At 44.4% G+C, this 16,535-nt stretch overlaps 1 protein-coding gene across 2 annotated transcripts in view; it reads right to left on the bottom strand.

The window, feature by feature from the left end:
- Positions 1–14,287, bottom strand: part of LOC124794031 (chitinase-like protein Idgf4) — a 90,067-nt gene extending 75,780 nt beyond the window's left edge. For both annotated transcript variants that reach the window (XM_047258066.1, XM_047258067.1), the window contains exon 1: positions 14,136–14,287. In XM_047258066.1, coding sequence (XP_047114022.1) covers positions 14,136–14,256 — 121 coding nt within the window. In that variant the 5' untranslated portion in view covers positions 14,257–14,287. The remainder of the gene's footprint in view (positions 1–14,135) is intronic.
- Positions 14,288–16,535: the final 2,248 nt, after the last annotated feature.

Here is a 16,535-nt window from a genome sequence, read left to right as displayed (position 1 = left end):
TCTTGTATATTCTCCTGAACACTAAGTTCGATTCGCATTTGCAAACTTACATTCCTTAGCACACAGGTACTTAAAAAGTATCCCATTTTCTTAGAGGAGATGATTTGAGAGAAGACTAGAAAAAGTTCTGTGAACACATGGCCGGAAACCAAAACCTTTTCGAAATATGTTACATTCTGTCTCACGACAACCATATCTCTGTTTTCACTACAAGAGTTACCGACTTGTTTTTCACTCATTTTTCCTCGTTCTTCGAATTTGGTAAACCGGATCAGACAAACCCTCCTGCAACGTATGAACGTTATCGATAGATGTTGCAGTCTCCAATGCTTTTAAATGTCCCCACACAAAGAAATTCTAAAATGTTAAGGTCAGGTGAACAGGGAGACAATCTTACTGATCTTTCTCGATCATTGTATCTCTCTTTAAACGAATGGGTTAGGTAATGTGTAGTACGAGATCAGAAAGTGGGATGGGCACATAGTCAGTGAACCACGTCAGCCGGCCGTTGTGGCCGAGCGGTTCTAGGCGCTTCAGTCCGGAAGCGCGCTGCTGCTGCGGTCGCAGGATCGAATCCTGCCTCGGGCATGGATGTGTGTGGCGTCCTTAGGTTAGTTAGGTTTAAGTAGTTCTAAGTCTAGGGAACTGATGACGTCAGATGTTAAGTCCCATAATGCTCAGAGCCATTTGTACCAAACGACGTCAGTACCACTTATGCGTACGTCCCTTTGAATCCGTCACTCTCAGTTCTTTTCCATCAATTGATACTAAAGCGAACATGATCTTTTGCTGCAGTAATCGCCCGAGAGTTTCCATCTGCCCACAGGTGGTTATTGTGGCGCGAATCCCACTTCCTCCGTAAATAAAATGCGAGATTTGAACTGCGGATATTCAGCGCTCAGTACTATACACGTGGAATGACTGACGTAGAAGACAGTTGAAAGTGGTATGAGTGGCAGCAACGCCACAGCCAGTGGAGTAAATACACAGACAAACACAGCGGACATCGAATGGACAACAAACTCTAATAAGGAGAGAGTACTAAACACCGAACATTCTCGCTACAAATAATCAAGACTGATGAGCAAAAACACTGTGTCCATTTGTTGAAACATTGCCTATATATTTCTGTCTGACGTTTTAAGGCTGACATTTGTTTGACGATTTTTCTGACGTTTCGCCAGCACTAGAGGCTGGCACTGTCAAAATTTCACCTTCCATTCTCACCAGCAATGGAGGGTGAAGTTTTGACAATGCCGATCATTTTTGCTAGCGAAACGTCACAAAATTCGTCAAACCGACGTCGGCCGAAGTACCCGAGACAGGAGGGCAATAATTCAACAAGTGTCACGAAAGGTTCAAAATGGTTCAAATGGTTCTGAGCACTATGGGACTTAACATCTTAGGTCATCAGTCCCCTAGAACTTAGAACTACTTAAACCTAACCAACCTAAGGACATCACATACACCCATGCCCGAGTCAGGATTCGAACCTACGACCGTAGCGATCGCGCGGTTCCAGACTGAAGCGCCTAGAATCGCTCGGCCACACCGGCCGGCTGTCACGATAGCTTCAACAGTTTTGTGTCATCACCATTGTCCACCGCGAGATTGAATGGTGCCTGGTTGTATTGTGGTCACGTGACGTGGCGAGGAAAAGAATTTAAGCGGAGCAGAGACCAACGAGGCATCCTTCTAGTGACGATATGAGCGGCAGATAGCGCAATTCACCCACATAACAACTCTGACAAAGACAGAATCTTACGGCCGGTCATCTCGTACGCAACGGAGATGGATGGATGCTCGCATGCTGATGTACTGTTCGTGAAGAACTGTGAAACCAAGAGGAGGCAACAATTTGGTGGACGTCCGTGTCTCGCCAAAGAACACAGAGGTTTGAGGCGTGCCCACTCTCTAAAGCAGAATAAGCGGCGATCTGTGGCACATCTGACGACTGAGTACAGTGCTGGTGCGGGAACACGGGTTTCGGAGCACACAGTTCAGCGCGCATTATTGAACGTTATCGTCAGTTATAATAGTAGTGCGCACCGGATCATAGAGATTCAACCATGGGTGAATAGGAACATGTCGTCTGGTCCCGTGTTTCGATATGTCATCATCAAGGCGAATGGCTGCTCAAAACATGCACCACATCACGGATGCAGACCGGTGGGGGCAGTATTGTGCTGTGGGGGACATTAATCTGGCCTTCCTGGGCCCTTTCGTAGTAGATATCATGACAACTGTGGACTATGTGAAAATAATTGTAGACCACTTGCATCCCTTCATGCTTGATATGTTTCCTGACGGCGATGGCATCTTTCAGCAAACCAACTCTTCATGTCACAAGGCCAGAATCATACTATTGTGCTTTAAGGAACATGATAGCGAACTCACGTTGGTGCCTTGGCCACCAAATTTACCTGATCTGAACCTGAGGGAAGACATCTGGAACGCTATTTCACGTCACCCCCATGCTCACAAACCACTCTCCCCTAGCTTATGGGAACTGTGTAACTTGTACATAGACGTCCGGTGCCACATATCTCAGCAATCTACCAAAGACAAGTCCAACCGATGCCAAGCAGAACAGCTGCTGTACTGAGTGCAGAGGTGATCGAACACGTTATTAAGCAATGGTCGTAATTTTTTGGGTCATCAATGTGTATCTCACAAGGTATTTGATTTTCGGTTCCCTCCATGAATCAAGGACCTTGCCAAGAGAAGGTCGCTCGTTTCCCGTAGTTGCAGGGGCAAAATTTTGGACGAATGACTGATTAGCCTTGTAAGATTAGCCAACATGACCTTGTTATATTGGTACTGTGAATGGCTGAATGCAAGAGCATGCAGCTCTACTACAGGACTTAATGGTGATGACATCCTCTTGGGTAAAATATACCAGAGATGAAATAGTCCCCATTTGGATGTCTGGGAACTACTCTGGAGGATGTCGTCACCATAAAACTCAACACGAGCATTTTTTTGGTCAGAGCGTGGGATATAAGACCCATTAATTCGGTAGGAAGATTACAAAATTTGAAGAGGGGAATGAATATGTTGAAGTTAGATATAGTGGGAATCAGTGTTTTATAAAACAATTTAGACGTGAAAATATCTGATTTAAAGGATTACTGTTTCTTACACCAAGTGTGGTACAGAGATGATTGCATGTTACACCCTTTATGAAATGGCACAAATTTCAGATCGTTTAGATACATTTGAGTATGGCACCGTAATGGCGACTATCAGAAGTGACCGAGTTCCGTCTTCATTGAATTTTTTTTTAAATTTTAAATTTTTTTATTTCCGACCATCACACTAGTTTCGTTCCGCCGTTTTGCATTTTTAAATTTACTATCACCACCATGTTGCATATTTAAGCTTCTCATGAGCTCTACCTTTGATTTCGCCATCTTGGTTCGTGACTTTAGATGGGGCTTGGCTCCTCTCGGCACTAACCATATGGGAAGTGCACCAGGTTAGTCGTAGCTATAGTACTATTGTGATTCTCTTAAAGGCGGCACGCGACTTGGAAGAGCAGTTGACCGGTATGAATAGCGTCTTGTAAAAGATACTATAAGATCAAAATCAACAATATTAAGGCAAGGGTAATGCATTATCAAATTAGATCAGGTGTTGCTGAGGGAACTAGATTAGGACATGAGACAACGTGAGTATTCGATGAGTGGTGTTATTTGGACAGCAAAAGAACTGACGATAGCCGAAGCAGAGAGGATATAAAATGCAGACTTGCAATATCTAGAAAATCATTTCTGAAAAAGAGGAATTTGTTAATGCCTAATATAAATTTTAAGTGCTAGGAAGTGTTTTCTGAAGATATTTCTCTGGCGCGAACTTGGGAGATAAACAGTATAGACAAGAAGAGAATAGAATATCTTGAAATGAGGTGCTGCAGAAGAATGCTGAAAATTAAATGAGTAGATATAATTCAAAAAGTGGACATATTGAACCGATTTGTGGAAAGAAAAATTATTTAATAACTTGATTAAAGAAGAAATCGATAGACAGGACACATCATCGTCAGTTTGGTAGTGGAGGGAAGTCTGAGTTGGGGGTGGGGGTTGGGGTAGAAGTTGTAGAGGGAGGCTTAGGCTTGAATATAGTAAGCAGATTGAAATGGATGTAGGCTGCGGTAGCTGAGCAGAGGCGAAGAGGCTTGGTGAACATAGACTAGCATGGAGAGCTGCATCAAACCAATCTTCGAAATGTACAGCACAACAACAGTAATAACATTTGAATTCTGGACATACTTCTGTAGCTCTTTTTCCAGCGCCCATCAACACTGACTTCTGTGAGAACATAAAACACTTCTTCAAACATCCCGCGTATTGACTAGCATCTACGTGTAGTATCTCTTCGCAAAACCATTATTTTGCAGATAATAAAATACAGTAAATGAGGTTTGTTATGTCTTTGTTATATCTGTTGTACCCAAGCAGTATTACAACAATTCCATACTGGGATGCTATTGAGCCTGACACGTGTGCGTTTGTTTTCTAAACATCTCATTTTTGCCCGATGTATCACGAGTTCCTCAGACTCATTACGTATGTTATGAATTTCTTCTGGCTGATAATGCTCTACTGCGTATAAAGTTTTCAGTACTAGACTAATTTCATAATGCGCTTCTGAAGATCATGTGTTATCGCTTACGTGACCGGTTGCTGACCTCTACGAACGCACAGTTCCGTGAATGTTCTGGGAGATCAGCGTAGCGTAACACGCGATAAAGAACGCGACTGATCAATTTCCAAAAGTCTTTTGCACTAGCTTTCCTGAGTACAAAAATGTTATTCCTCACGTCGTAAACATCACCTGTACAAGGTGTTTTTAAATTGTGGGCTACTAACATTGCTAAGACGAGGTACTAATAGTCTGTGAAGAATTGAGCCGGTGAACTACATCATTGTTTTGACTTAAAGTAAGAGTCGAGAGCCTTCTACACTTTTGGCTGTTATGGGACACTTGTTCCGTTCCTACATATACACTACGCCCAACGTTCTCCACACGCCATGCTATTACGCCCATTTTTGTATGCCTGTTAATTTCTCCTCTCTGCAGCTCTATCCAGTGCTAAGATAATTACTCCAAAATGTCTCTCAGTAGTTTCTCGTGGAAAGCCTTTCATAACCCTGTTTCCTTATTAAAGGAAAAAAAATATCGTGGCAGATAAGCTACAGCAGTTTATACTGGGTGGAGACCAATCCTACTTGTAATAAAGTAGTTACAGTTAATATTATACATGAACGGCCATTAATAATTTAGCGAGTGGTACCTTTGCAATATTTGACTATTTCTAGAACAAAGTAAATTCTGTCCGACAAAAATGTTAGTAATATCCAGTAAGATCTCAACAAAGTATCAAACTGACGTGAAGTCCATCAGTTAGTCCTTAATACAGAGGAATTCATACTTGAGCTCTTCATGAAACATGGCATACTTCGAGTACGGGATTAATGAGTACGGTTCTAGGCGCTCAGTCCGGAACCGCGGGACAGCTACGGTCGCAGGTTCGAATCCTGCCTCGGGCATGGATGTGTGTGATGTCCTTAGGTTAGTTAGGTTTAATTAGTTCTAAGTTCTAGGCGACTGATGACCTCAGAAGTTAAGTCGCATAGTGCTCAGAGCCATTTGAACCATTTTTTGATTAATGAATAACAAGTAGTCAGTCATGCCATACAGACAGTTGGGAACAACAGTGTGTAGAGATATGAAGGAGAGCCATCATAAGGTAAAGAAAATGGCAGGCTACGACTCATTGGCGTGATACAAGTAAGCGCCTCGTAGGAGGTCAAGTTCACAACGAAAATCCCCAGAAACCTCACAGTTTCACACTATAGATCTAAACACTGTGGGACTTATCATCTGAGATCATCAGTCCCCTAGACTTAGATCTACTTAAACCTAACTAACCTAAGGGCATCACATACATCAATGCCCGAGGCAGGATTCGAACCTGCGACCGTAGCAGCAGCGCGGTTCCGGACTGAAACGCCCAGAACCACTCGGCCACAGCAGCCGGCCCTCACAATTTTTGGCCTTATTTCAGCTTTTTGCTTTTATTTCGGAAACTATGCGTTCTTCGAAGAAATTGATTGGTTCTCATTACTGCACTGAAACCCGCGGCTCCTGGCTTCTGTGTCAAGGTCGGTGTGGGTGTAGGCCGGCAGGACTGTTCTGCATGAAACTTTGCCAGCAATGTGCAGGGCCGTGCTCCAACGTTGACGACAGTTTTCATATAGGAGACGAAGACGAGCTGGACGAGTCTTGTGCAGTGCAACTGTCTAAGCAGCTGAGGCGGCAGAAGGTAGTGTAATACCTCGCAGAATTATGCATCTTTACTGATTAATTTTTCTATATGATATTAATCATTCAATAACAGTTTTTTCGGTTGAAAAACAGCAATTACTCGCGGTTCAGCCTTGACGTTCTACTGCCCTTATACTTTTCTTGGACCTTTTATTGTCCGAGAGCCTTCTAAATGACTTCGGTATAGGCATTTTTCTCCATACATCGACAGTTCACATCACAACTTATCTGTCTTTTGTATCCATATTCTATCACTAAATGCCTTCTTTCTTTTCACTTGAAGTGATGATCCAATCCTGGGCTCGACATTCACTCATTTCAAGCCACATGTATTACCTATAGATTCCGTATTCATTGTTCTATTCATTGCGATGTACCTAATTTTTGTGGATATAGCTTGTTAATGTTTTCATCAAACATGCTTACGTATTTACATTATTCCCAAAAAAACCAACATACTGTACGCACGGACATGTTTAAGTATTACTACAAACTAATGTGCTTAAGTGATAAAAGAATGTTTCGCTGTGTTTCCTTTCGAATTGCTGCCTGATAATTGCACTGCATCGCACCTAAATTAATTCCTCAAGCGGAAGTGGATGAGTTAAACATTTGAACTGAAACCGTCGTACATTTCTGGACATAGGTTCCTATTCAAAATATTATGTACTCACTCCCCTCTACAGGTTCTAGAAGTATATAACGGGAATTTCCGAATACACTGTATACAAAGAAGGACGGTACGAATAATCGCAGACGTTTGATTGGTGTGAGGAAAAAATGTAGAGAAATATTAACTGGCAGATACTGAAAGCCAACGTACATTTTGCAAGAACCTACTTAGAAATCGTCCTCTTTCGTAAGTGCTGCCATGCGGAGGACCGGGATTCGGTTCCCGATACTGCCATGGATTTTTCCTTGGTGAGAGGACTGGTACGGGGTATATTCGGCCTCGTAAATCCAATTGAGAGACAAACCTGATGGAGAAGTAGCGGCTTCACGGTCTAAATGTCGACAATGGTCGGAAGTGTGGTGGCCTGACCCCATGCTCCTCCTTATGGCATCCACATGACGCCGCATGGTGGTAAATGACATGGCGGCCGATGAACAAGGCGTGGTCTTCAGGGTCTGTTCGCGTGGTTTGTTTTCTATTTTTCCAACTTAGAAATCTACAAGGACCTTATTTCGGGACAGAAATTACAAATATTCTTTAGCCCCTTAACAATCTATCTGGTAGAGGCAGTACACATGAAATTAAGCTAACAACATCTCACAAAGATGCATACTATCAGTGACTGATCCTGCACTCCATCCATAAACAAAACGACAAAATAGCCTGATGAGTCAAAACATTATGACCACTACCCAAAGGAGGCGTCGCGGTCACGTGACGCGGTAAGGAAAGTATAGCGGAGCAGAGACGAAAGGGAAATTATTCTAGCAACAAGTGCTGGACACAGGGAAAAGGGTAGACTGCTATCGGCGCCAGGGAGAGTGCATCACGGAAGCGGCAAAGCTGGTCAGCTGTGCTTGTGCCATTGTCACGATCACATATAGAAGGTGGTTGAAGGGCGATGAAGCCACGAGTAGGCGACAAGATGTTTGACGTGTACGTCCCATCATGAAAACTGCTTGCCCGCTCCGTAAAATAGGATAGACGGCGATCCGTTTAAGATCTGACGACAGAGCGGATTGTTGGTGCAGGCGCAAGTGTTTTGGAGCGCATCGTTAAACGCAGGGCTCCACAGCAGTCAGTCCCTACGTATATGTAAACTGACACCATCAGTTACAAATGGCAGGGCATCGTCGAATTTGGTCCATGGACATACAGAAATGCGTCGTCTGGTTGGATGAATCACGTTTTTTAATACATCAGGTCGATGGTAGTGTCCGGATACACCGCACCAGGAACGTATGGCGGTTGGGTCAAAATTATAGTATGTGGGCCATTCATACGCTCTTACATGAGACATGTGGCAGTAATCGAAAGCACAATGACAGGTGTGGACTACGTGAACGCTGCTTTTACGGAGCACCTACATCCCCTGATGCTTCAAGACGCCGATGGCACTTTCCAACAGGATAACTGTGTCACATAGTCACAATCGTGATACCGTGGTTTGAGGAGTATAGCAGTGAACTCAGGTTGATATCTTGGTGACGAAATTCGTCTGATTCCAATCCAATTGAACGCATATCGCACGCGCCCACAAAACATCGGCCCGTAATCAGATGTACTTCCAAGGCAGTATCTAGTTCCATGAGGCCGCATCGTAATTCAGGCCCATGAGTGCAAATGATTTCTCTTTCTCAAAGTAATCTCCTGTTATGACTGTACGTGGCAAACCTGAGTCCCACATCGGAATTCGAAGCCAGGTCCCTGTCTTGCACAGCCAGGCCCTGCCATGTACATCATCCGAGATTTCTTCACAGACTGGCTCAAAGCTTCAGCTTAGACCCATAAGAAAATTTGAGAGCAAGTCTATATTATTAACTATCGGCAAACAGTGTGCTTAATATGCAACAAAATCAACGTTTCTGTTACTGTTGCCGCAATCGTTAATCAGTATATCTACGAGGCCGAGTCAAATGAAAACCTTAAATTTGTAACAAGAAATCGAAATTTCGCGCCGTTATCGTGTAAGTTGGTAAGCGTGTTTCAAACAGCTTGCAGAATGGCCTGTAGGTGGCAGCATAGTGGAGATGCACACATACCGTCGCAGTATCAGTGTAAAGATGGACGCCTCACTTGTGACTTGCACCAGGGAAGAACTGCGTTCGGTTATTCGGTTTTTGCGTAGCGAAGGTGTGAAACCTATTGAAATCCATCGACGATTGAAGGTTCAGTACGGTGATGCATGTTTGTGACAGCAGCAAGTCTACGAATGGAGTAAGAAGTTAGCAAATGGTGTGACTTCAGTGGAAGATGCTCCTCGTCCAGGTCAGGTGCAGCGAGTTGTGACTCCACAGGACATTGCAGCAGTTGAAGCCATAGTGAAGGAAAACCGCCGAGTGAAACTGAATGACATTGCAGCATGTTTACAGATTAGTCATGGGTCAGCACACCACATTGTGCATGATGTGCTCCAGTTTCACAAAGTGTCTGCAAGATGGGTGCCACGGCAGCTGACTCCTGAAATGAGAGAACGACGTGTTGATGCTTGTGAAGAACTTCTTCAGCGCTTTAAATCAGAAGGTGATGGCTTCCTTGCAAGAATCGTTACTGGGGACGAAACCTGGGTTCACTTCCACCAACCGGAAACGAAGAGAGCGAGCAAAGAATGGCGCCATTCCTCATCACCAATTGATTTCCATATGTTTGGACCACTCAAAGACGAAATGGGAGGAAAGAAGTTCCGTTCTGATGAAGAGGTACGCCACGCAGTGCATGAGTGCTTGCGCGAACTAACAAAAGAATTTTTTTCTAAAGGAATTTATGCACTTTGTAAGCGCTGAAGAACTTGCATTGAGCTTGGAGGAGATTATGTTGAAAAGTGATACAGCTTCGTACCACTTCTGCCCAATAAATAACATTTAAAAAAATATTTAAGGTTTTCATTTGACTTACCCTCGTACTTGCGATGTGCAACAATAGCTCTTTACGTCTTATTCGGTCCGCATCCCTATAGTTATCACAGTCAGCGGCTTCCTGACAGCGCATGTGATGAGAAGATAACGGTCATATAGGAAAGCGATTGCAACTTCGCCGCCGGTCAGTCAGAAACCACTGCACCGAGAAGGTGCGATGCGGGTTTAATGACACTGGGTTCAGCCTACGAGAGGTCGATTAAACTTCTTTTTTTCTTTAATGAACACGAATTCTAGAGTGTGGTACTGCAAAGAGACAATTTTTGACGTTTTATTAATTTTTGTTTTTTATTCGTAACTTTCGGACATGACCTACTCAGCCAGCCTCCAATACGTGACACGCTGTCCAGTCACATTAAGGTGCCCACCTGTCAGAAGCCAGGATAACCACCTTCAGGAGCGCGGACTTGCAGGAAGCGAGTCAGTGAGGTTCGGGAAAATACCGGCGGGGATGTGGAGCCATGCCGACTCCAGTGGCGTGGCCAGCTCCGATAGGTTCCTCTGTTTAGGATCCATGGTGCGAACAGCCCCATCGAAGTAGTCCCACAGATTCTCGATTAGGTTTAAATCCGGAGAGTTTGGTGACCAGGGAAGTACGATAAACTCATCCTGGTGCTCTTCGAACCAAGCATGTACATTGCGAGCCCTGTGACACATTGCATTGTCCTGCTGGTAGATGTCGTCGTGCCGAGGAAATACAAACTGCATATACATAGGAGTGTACACGGTCCCGAAGGATGGATGCATACTTGTGTCGATTCATTGTGTCTTCCATAATGACGAGATCACCCAGGGAGTGCCACGGAAATGTTCTCCACACCATAACGCTCCCTCTGTCGGCCTGACCCTTTCTTAAGATTATTGCAGTGTGTTTGGAGCATAAAACGTAGTTCACCTGAGGAGGCCACCTATCTTCACTCATTGGAGGTACATGTTGGATATCGATGTGCAAATTCCAGCCTTCGTCACCGACGAACAGCGGTCAGCGTGAGTGTATGAATCAGGACCTGCTGCGGAGGCCCATCTGCAGCAACGTTCGCGGAACAGTCGTTGAGGATACACTGTTGTTGGCCCCTTGGTTCATCTGGGCGGTCAGTTGCTCAACAGCTGTACCTCTATTCCCTCGTACACATCTCCGCAGCTGCCGTTCGCCTCTGTGATTTATGGCTCGTGGTGAACCACAGTTGCCTCGGCGGTGGTTTCACATAGCGTCGTTTTGCCATACACGATATTCTTTAACCACGGTGGCACGGGAACAGTTTTCAAACTTCGTCTTTTTGGAAATGCTTCCACCGTTGGTCCGAAAGCCAATGATCGTGCCCCTTTGGTCGTCAGATAAATCGCCCAGTTTCCACATTGACAAAGGTTGCATTGTTTTTCCGTGTTCCCACCCCCACCCCTTCCCTCCCTCCCCTCCCCCCCCCGGTCGCGCTTTATATACCCTCTAATGCTACTGCCACCACCTGCCGTCTGTGAGTGCTTACTGCACGTCGACGTCGAATATAAGCGGTGGTCACATTAATGTGACTCGACGGAATATGTTCAAATTAAAAGGCATATTCAATGACACACATCATACCACACACAATAACTACGTTTGTTGTACTCATAAAAATTAAATAGTGCTGCGTTTATCCGCCGAAAAGTTATGTATATTTAATTAAGTAGGCCGGATATTACTGAACCAATTGACGTCACATAAACAATAGTCACGACATACAAAATGGTTCAAATGGCTCTGAGCACTATGGGACTCAACTGCTGTGGTCATAAGTCCCCTAGAACTTAGAACTACTTAAATCTAACTAACCTAAGGACATCACACACAGCCATGCCCGAGGCAGGATTCGAACCTGCGACCGTAGCGGTCGTGCAGTTCCAGACTGTAGCGCCTTTAACCGCTCGGCCACTCCGGCCGGCCACGACATACAAAAAGTAGTCACGTTGACAAGTGCTATGTTTCATATTAGACGAAACATCGGCTTTTATTATTGATTGGAATATTCTCGCAGTGTGGCAAATGCCACATCGCTGCCCGAATTAACATTTCAGCTAACATTTCTGCTTTTTATGTAATAGACTATTTCATGTATACCACCAAAAAGACTGTTCAAAAATGGCTCTGAGCACTATGGGACTTAACTTCTGAGGTCATCAGTCCTCTAGAACTTAGTACTTAAACCTAAATAACCTAAGGACATCACACACATCCATGCCCGAGGCAGTATTCAAACCTGCGACCGTAACGGCCGCGCGGTTCCAGACTGTAGCGCCTAGAACCGCACGGCCACTCCGGCCGGCAAAAAGACTGTCATAAAACTTTATTCTCCTGGAACTAGTTCCGTCCATTTACGTCATCATCCGGTAGGCTTTAATGCCTGAAATGATATGTACAGTATAGCAGGTGTCCATTATTTCAAGATATATACAGTGTGTTTTTTTCAACCTGAGACGACTAAATTTCTTGACGCATCGTATGACAAAAATGTTGTACGTGATAAATTAATATTGGTAAAGAGGACACCTGTCTGTGCTATAGTCGCTTGCTAACCGCCCCTTCTGCGTGGGCGGTATCAACGTTGTATTTTCAAATGAGCTCCTCTCCCCCGGTATTTTTATTGCCTATTCGGATTCTACGCACAAAAAATACATACGGTTTATTCAAACCGTTGTTTCCCATTCGTGGACAATGGCGCAGTGATCGATAGATATCATGTGTCCTTGTTTTTGCAAGTAAGAACCGACGTATTCGAGTCTACATTTCACTTACGATGTATGCAAACCTTTGCTTCCTTATGGTTCATATTTATGTCCAAAATTTACTTTAGTGTTGTAAATTTGATTGTACAGTACACTATTATTACGTTTCAATGTCTGGTTAGAAACTACGTTAAGCGTCATCGAGAAACACTAACGCAATAACGTGGATGTAATAATTTTCTATTCCCATCGGAGTGCTTGTTTTTTGGTGAGTCCCATTGCCTCTCGCCGTTGGGTTGCTTGATTAGTCCTCTTGGCTCTCACCTGAGGAGTACTTGATTTCGGAGAGTACCCTTGCCAAGTGCGCCTCTCACTATCAGTTCTGGTCATTTAACCTTATTGCAATGGTTGCGGGTCACATTCCTCCGGTAGCCGCACAGCGGCCAGTGCGTGAGTTAACGGCGGTTGGATCGAAACACACACCGAAGTCAGTCACACCGATGGTGGAGTTCGAGGACAGCCACCGAAATCAAGCATTCCGACGGTTTGGAGTCTCATCACAATCAAACTCGTAGGGAACATAAAACTACGTTACCATACAAGTAGCTTTTTTTTTACCAGAAATGTCGATCTCTAGCACTATTATCTGTGCTGTACAATCACATTTGCAACACTCAAGTAACGTTTGAACATCAGTATTCACCGCTAGAGCACAAACGTTTACATTTACCTCGTAAATGAAATGTGGAATCAAATGCGTCTCTTCTTAATTGCAAAGACAGGCGCACACAATATTTGTCGATTATAGCGGTTTCTACCACAAATCGAAAACAATGATTTGAGTAAACTATACGTATTTTTGGCGTAGAATCCAAACATGCAATACAATGGGAGGTTCCCATTTGAAAATACAAAGTTAATCCTGCCCAAGCAGGAGCGTAAGTTCGGAGGTGGCCAATTATAAGCACAGACAGATATCCCCGTATTTAAAATATACTTTTCACCTAGAACGTTTTTTCATACGACACTTCGGTTCCGAGATGTTTAGTTGTCTCAAGGCAAAACAAACACCCTGCATATCTTAATGCTATGTAACATATCTTGCAATAATGGACATTTGATATACAGCGTTATATGTTTAAAACTTGATGACGTAAATTGCGGAAACAAGTTGCAGCGCATTAAAGCTTTATACCGGCTTTTTGGTGTAAGATATTAAAACTTCTGTTATTAGACGTGTGTAATACAACCTAAAAACTTGAAATCCATGCTATTTTTACATTTTGTGTGCTACGACACGTTTATATTTCTCTGAATATGCATCCATTTCTCTGAGGCGCGTCAACTGTGCCCATCTACAGTTTCTCTGACTCACCTACCTCTATCTGTTCATTACGAAACGTCTGACGTCATCATACTCTAGTATGACATCACATCCGTCACAGTCGTCCTTCGCTCCACGCTCCCTTCCCTAGACAACATGGACGTCACAAAACATAAAACACTCTGGAGGTTACCTGGTCGTCTGAGGGCAGCACCATCGAAGTAACAGACGATGCGGCGGTTGGAGGCGACGACGGCGTGGGCGGCGGACCAGAACGTGGCCACAGCCACCAGAAGCAGCAGGGTCTTCGCCATGGCGGGGAATACCACACTGTGCGATGTGTTGCGGTGCAGACACCAGCTGTTTACCAGCGATGGCGGGGGGCACGGGTCGGGAGGGGAGTTGTGACGTCACTTCAAGGTGGCTCCGTCGCATCCGCCAGCGCACTTCTTCCTCCTACCGATCGTGAAAGCAATTTCAATGTTGTGCGGAACTGGAGCTCTACAAAAGTTTACCCTTCAGGGTGAAAACTAGGGGTCAGTCAGATCGTAATATCCTGTTGAAATCGATGTCCTTAGAGATTACACTGGACTAAAACGAATACGAAATCTATGGAGACCATATTCCAGCATACATTCCATTTAATTTTCAGAAGACGGTTCTGACTTTACCCTGTAAGATCATAGACAAATTGGATAGCGCCTCCTTCAGAAGGCGGAAGAAAAGTGAGAAATTCTTGTCGACATTGTGATTTTCCGACGCGACGAGAACTTGGCGATAAAACTGAATATTTTTGACCTTGCTGATAGAACTGTCCTAAATTTCAGATGAAACAATCTGACGTAAACTGCGTAAGTCCAAAATGTGCATCATCAGATGAAAATTTCAGTCCCAGTCAGTCCAGGCAGCGAGAACACACAACAACACAACTTCCAATGCTACTCGTACATACAACCTGTGTCAGTGTAAAGATTGTCAATGTTGTGTTTGCAATGGAATTGTCACGCCTAACGGTGAATTAAATTAGCCCTGCTATTGTCAACCTGCAACCGGGAATAACATGGGAATAAATCCCTAAATTAGGACAATGCTCTTATTTAAACAGGATCGCTATTTGGACTCTAATCCCAGAAAAAGTAGAACAGTTGGCGACAGTGGAGTTTTTATTACAAAAAACAAAACTAAAAAATGCAAAGTGAACAGGTGTTGACATAGAACATTAGCTCCTACTCATTAATCTAAATTTGAGATCGGTGAAGCATTTATGACTTCACACGAAATCGCACCCCCGTTTATTCAACTGGAAAACTAAGTGGTTGATACCAATTAGCATCGAAGTTAAGAAAGCATCAAAAATGTTCAGATGTGTGTGAAATACTAAGGGACCAAACTGCTGATGTCGCCGGTCCTTAGACTTACACACTACTTAAACTAACTTGCGCTAAGAACAACACACACAGACTCATGCCCAAGTGAGGACTCGAAACTCCGGAGGGAGGGGCCGCGCAATCAGTGATATGGCGTCTCAAACCGCGCCGCCACTCCTCACCTAAGAAAGCCTCCATCCTGACTAACACTGACAGTAAAGAGCTCAGAGATCAAGCAAATGGAACTTAACACGTCTGCTACTAAAGATACCCTGTCTGCCGATGCATGGTGCTTGCCACCAAATTCAGTGCTGCTGGCAGTCGCGCATTCAAGGTGCGTTGCCTAGCTGTAAATTCTGACAATAGAGTGGATCTGAACTAGCATTTGCAAACTCCTAGGGTCGAAAACTACACTCATGCTCATAAATTAAGGATAATTGCAGACTGTGGTGCCACACAACGTAGCACTACACAAAACTGGCACTAATAGCATAGGCAAACAGGGAACACACACGACACAGATCTGTAAGTCCACGGTATTGGTGATAAGTTGACAAAACCGTCCCGAAACACATGTGCTACAAAACGACACTGTTTTCTGCGCATGTACCTCGACATCAATATGGGATATGATCACCATGGACGCGTACACAGGCCGCACAACGGGTTGGCATACTCTGGATCAGGTGATCGAGCAGCTGCTGGGGTATAGCCTCCCATTCTTGGACCAGTGCCTGTCGGAACTCCTGAAGTGTCGTAAAGGTTTGAATACGTGCAGCGATACGTCGACCGAGAGCACCCCAGACGTGATCGATGGGGTTTAGGTCTGGAGAACAGGCAGGCCACTCCATTAACCTGATATCTTCTGTTTCAAGGTACTCCTCCACGATGGCAGCTCGGTGGGGCCTTGCGTTATCATCTATCAGGAGGAATGTGGGACCCACTGCATCCCTGGAAAGGCGGACATACTGATGCAAAATGACGTCCCGATACACTTGACCTCTTACAGTTCCTCTGTCAAAGAGATGCAGAGGTGTACGTGCACCAATCATAATCCCACCCCACACCATCAAACCACGACCTCCTTACAGGTCCCTTTGAGGACATTAAGGGGTTGGTACCTGGTTCCTGGTTGACGCCGGATGAAAACCCGGCGAGAATCACTGTTCAGATTGTAACTGGACTCGTCCGTGAACATAACCTGGGACCACTGTTCCAATGACCAT

Source organism: Schistocerca piceifrons, chromosome 1 (genome assembly GCF_021461385.2).
Source record: "Schistocerca piceifrons isolate TAMUIC-IGC-003096 chromosome 1, iqSchPice1.1, whole genome shotgun sequence".
In the NCBI taxonomy this organism is placed as follows: domain Eukaryota; kingdom Metazoa; phylum Arthropoda; class Insecta; order Orthoptera; family Acrididae; genus Schistocerca; species Schistocerca piceifrons.
The sequence above is the reverse complement of the archived record's forward strand: the minus strand, read 5'-3'. Positions and strand labels throughout refer to the sequence as shown.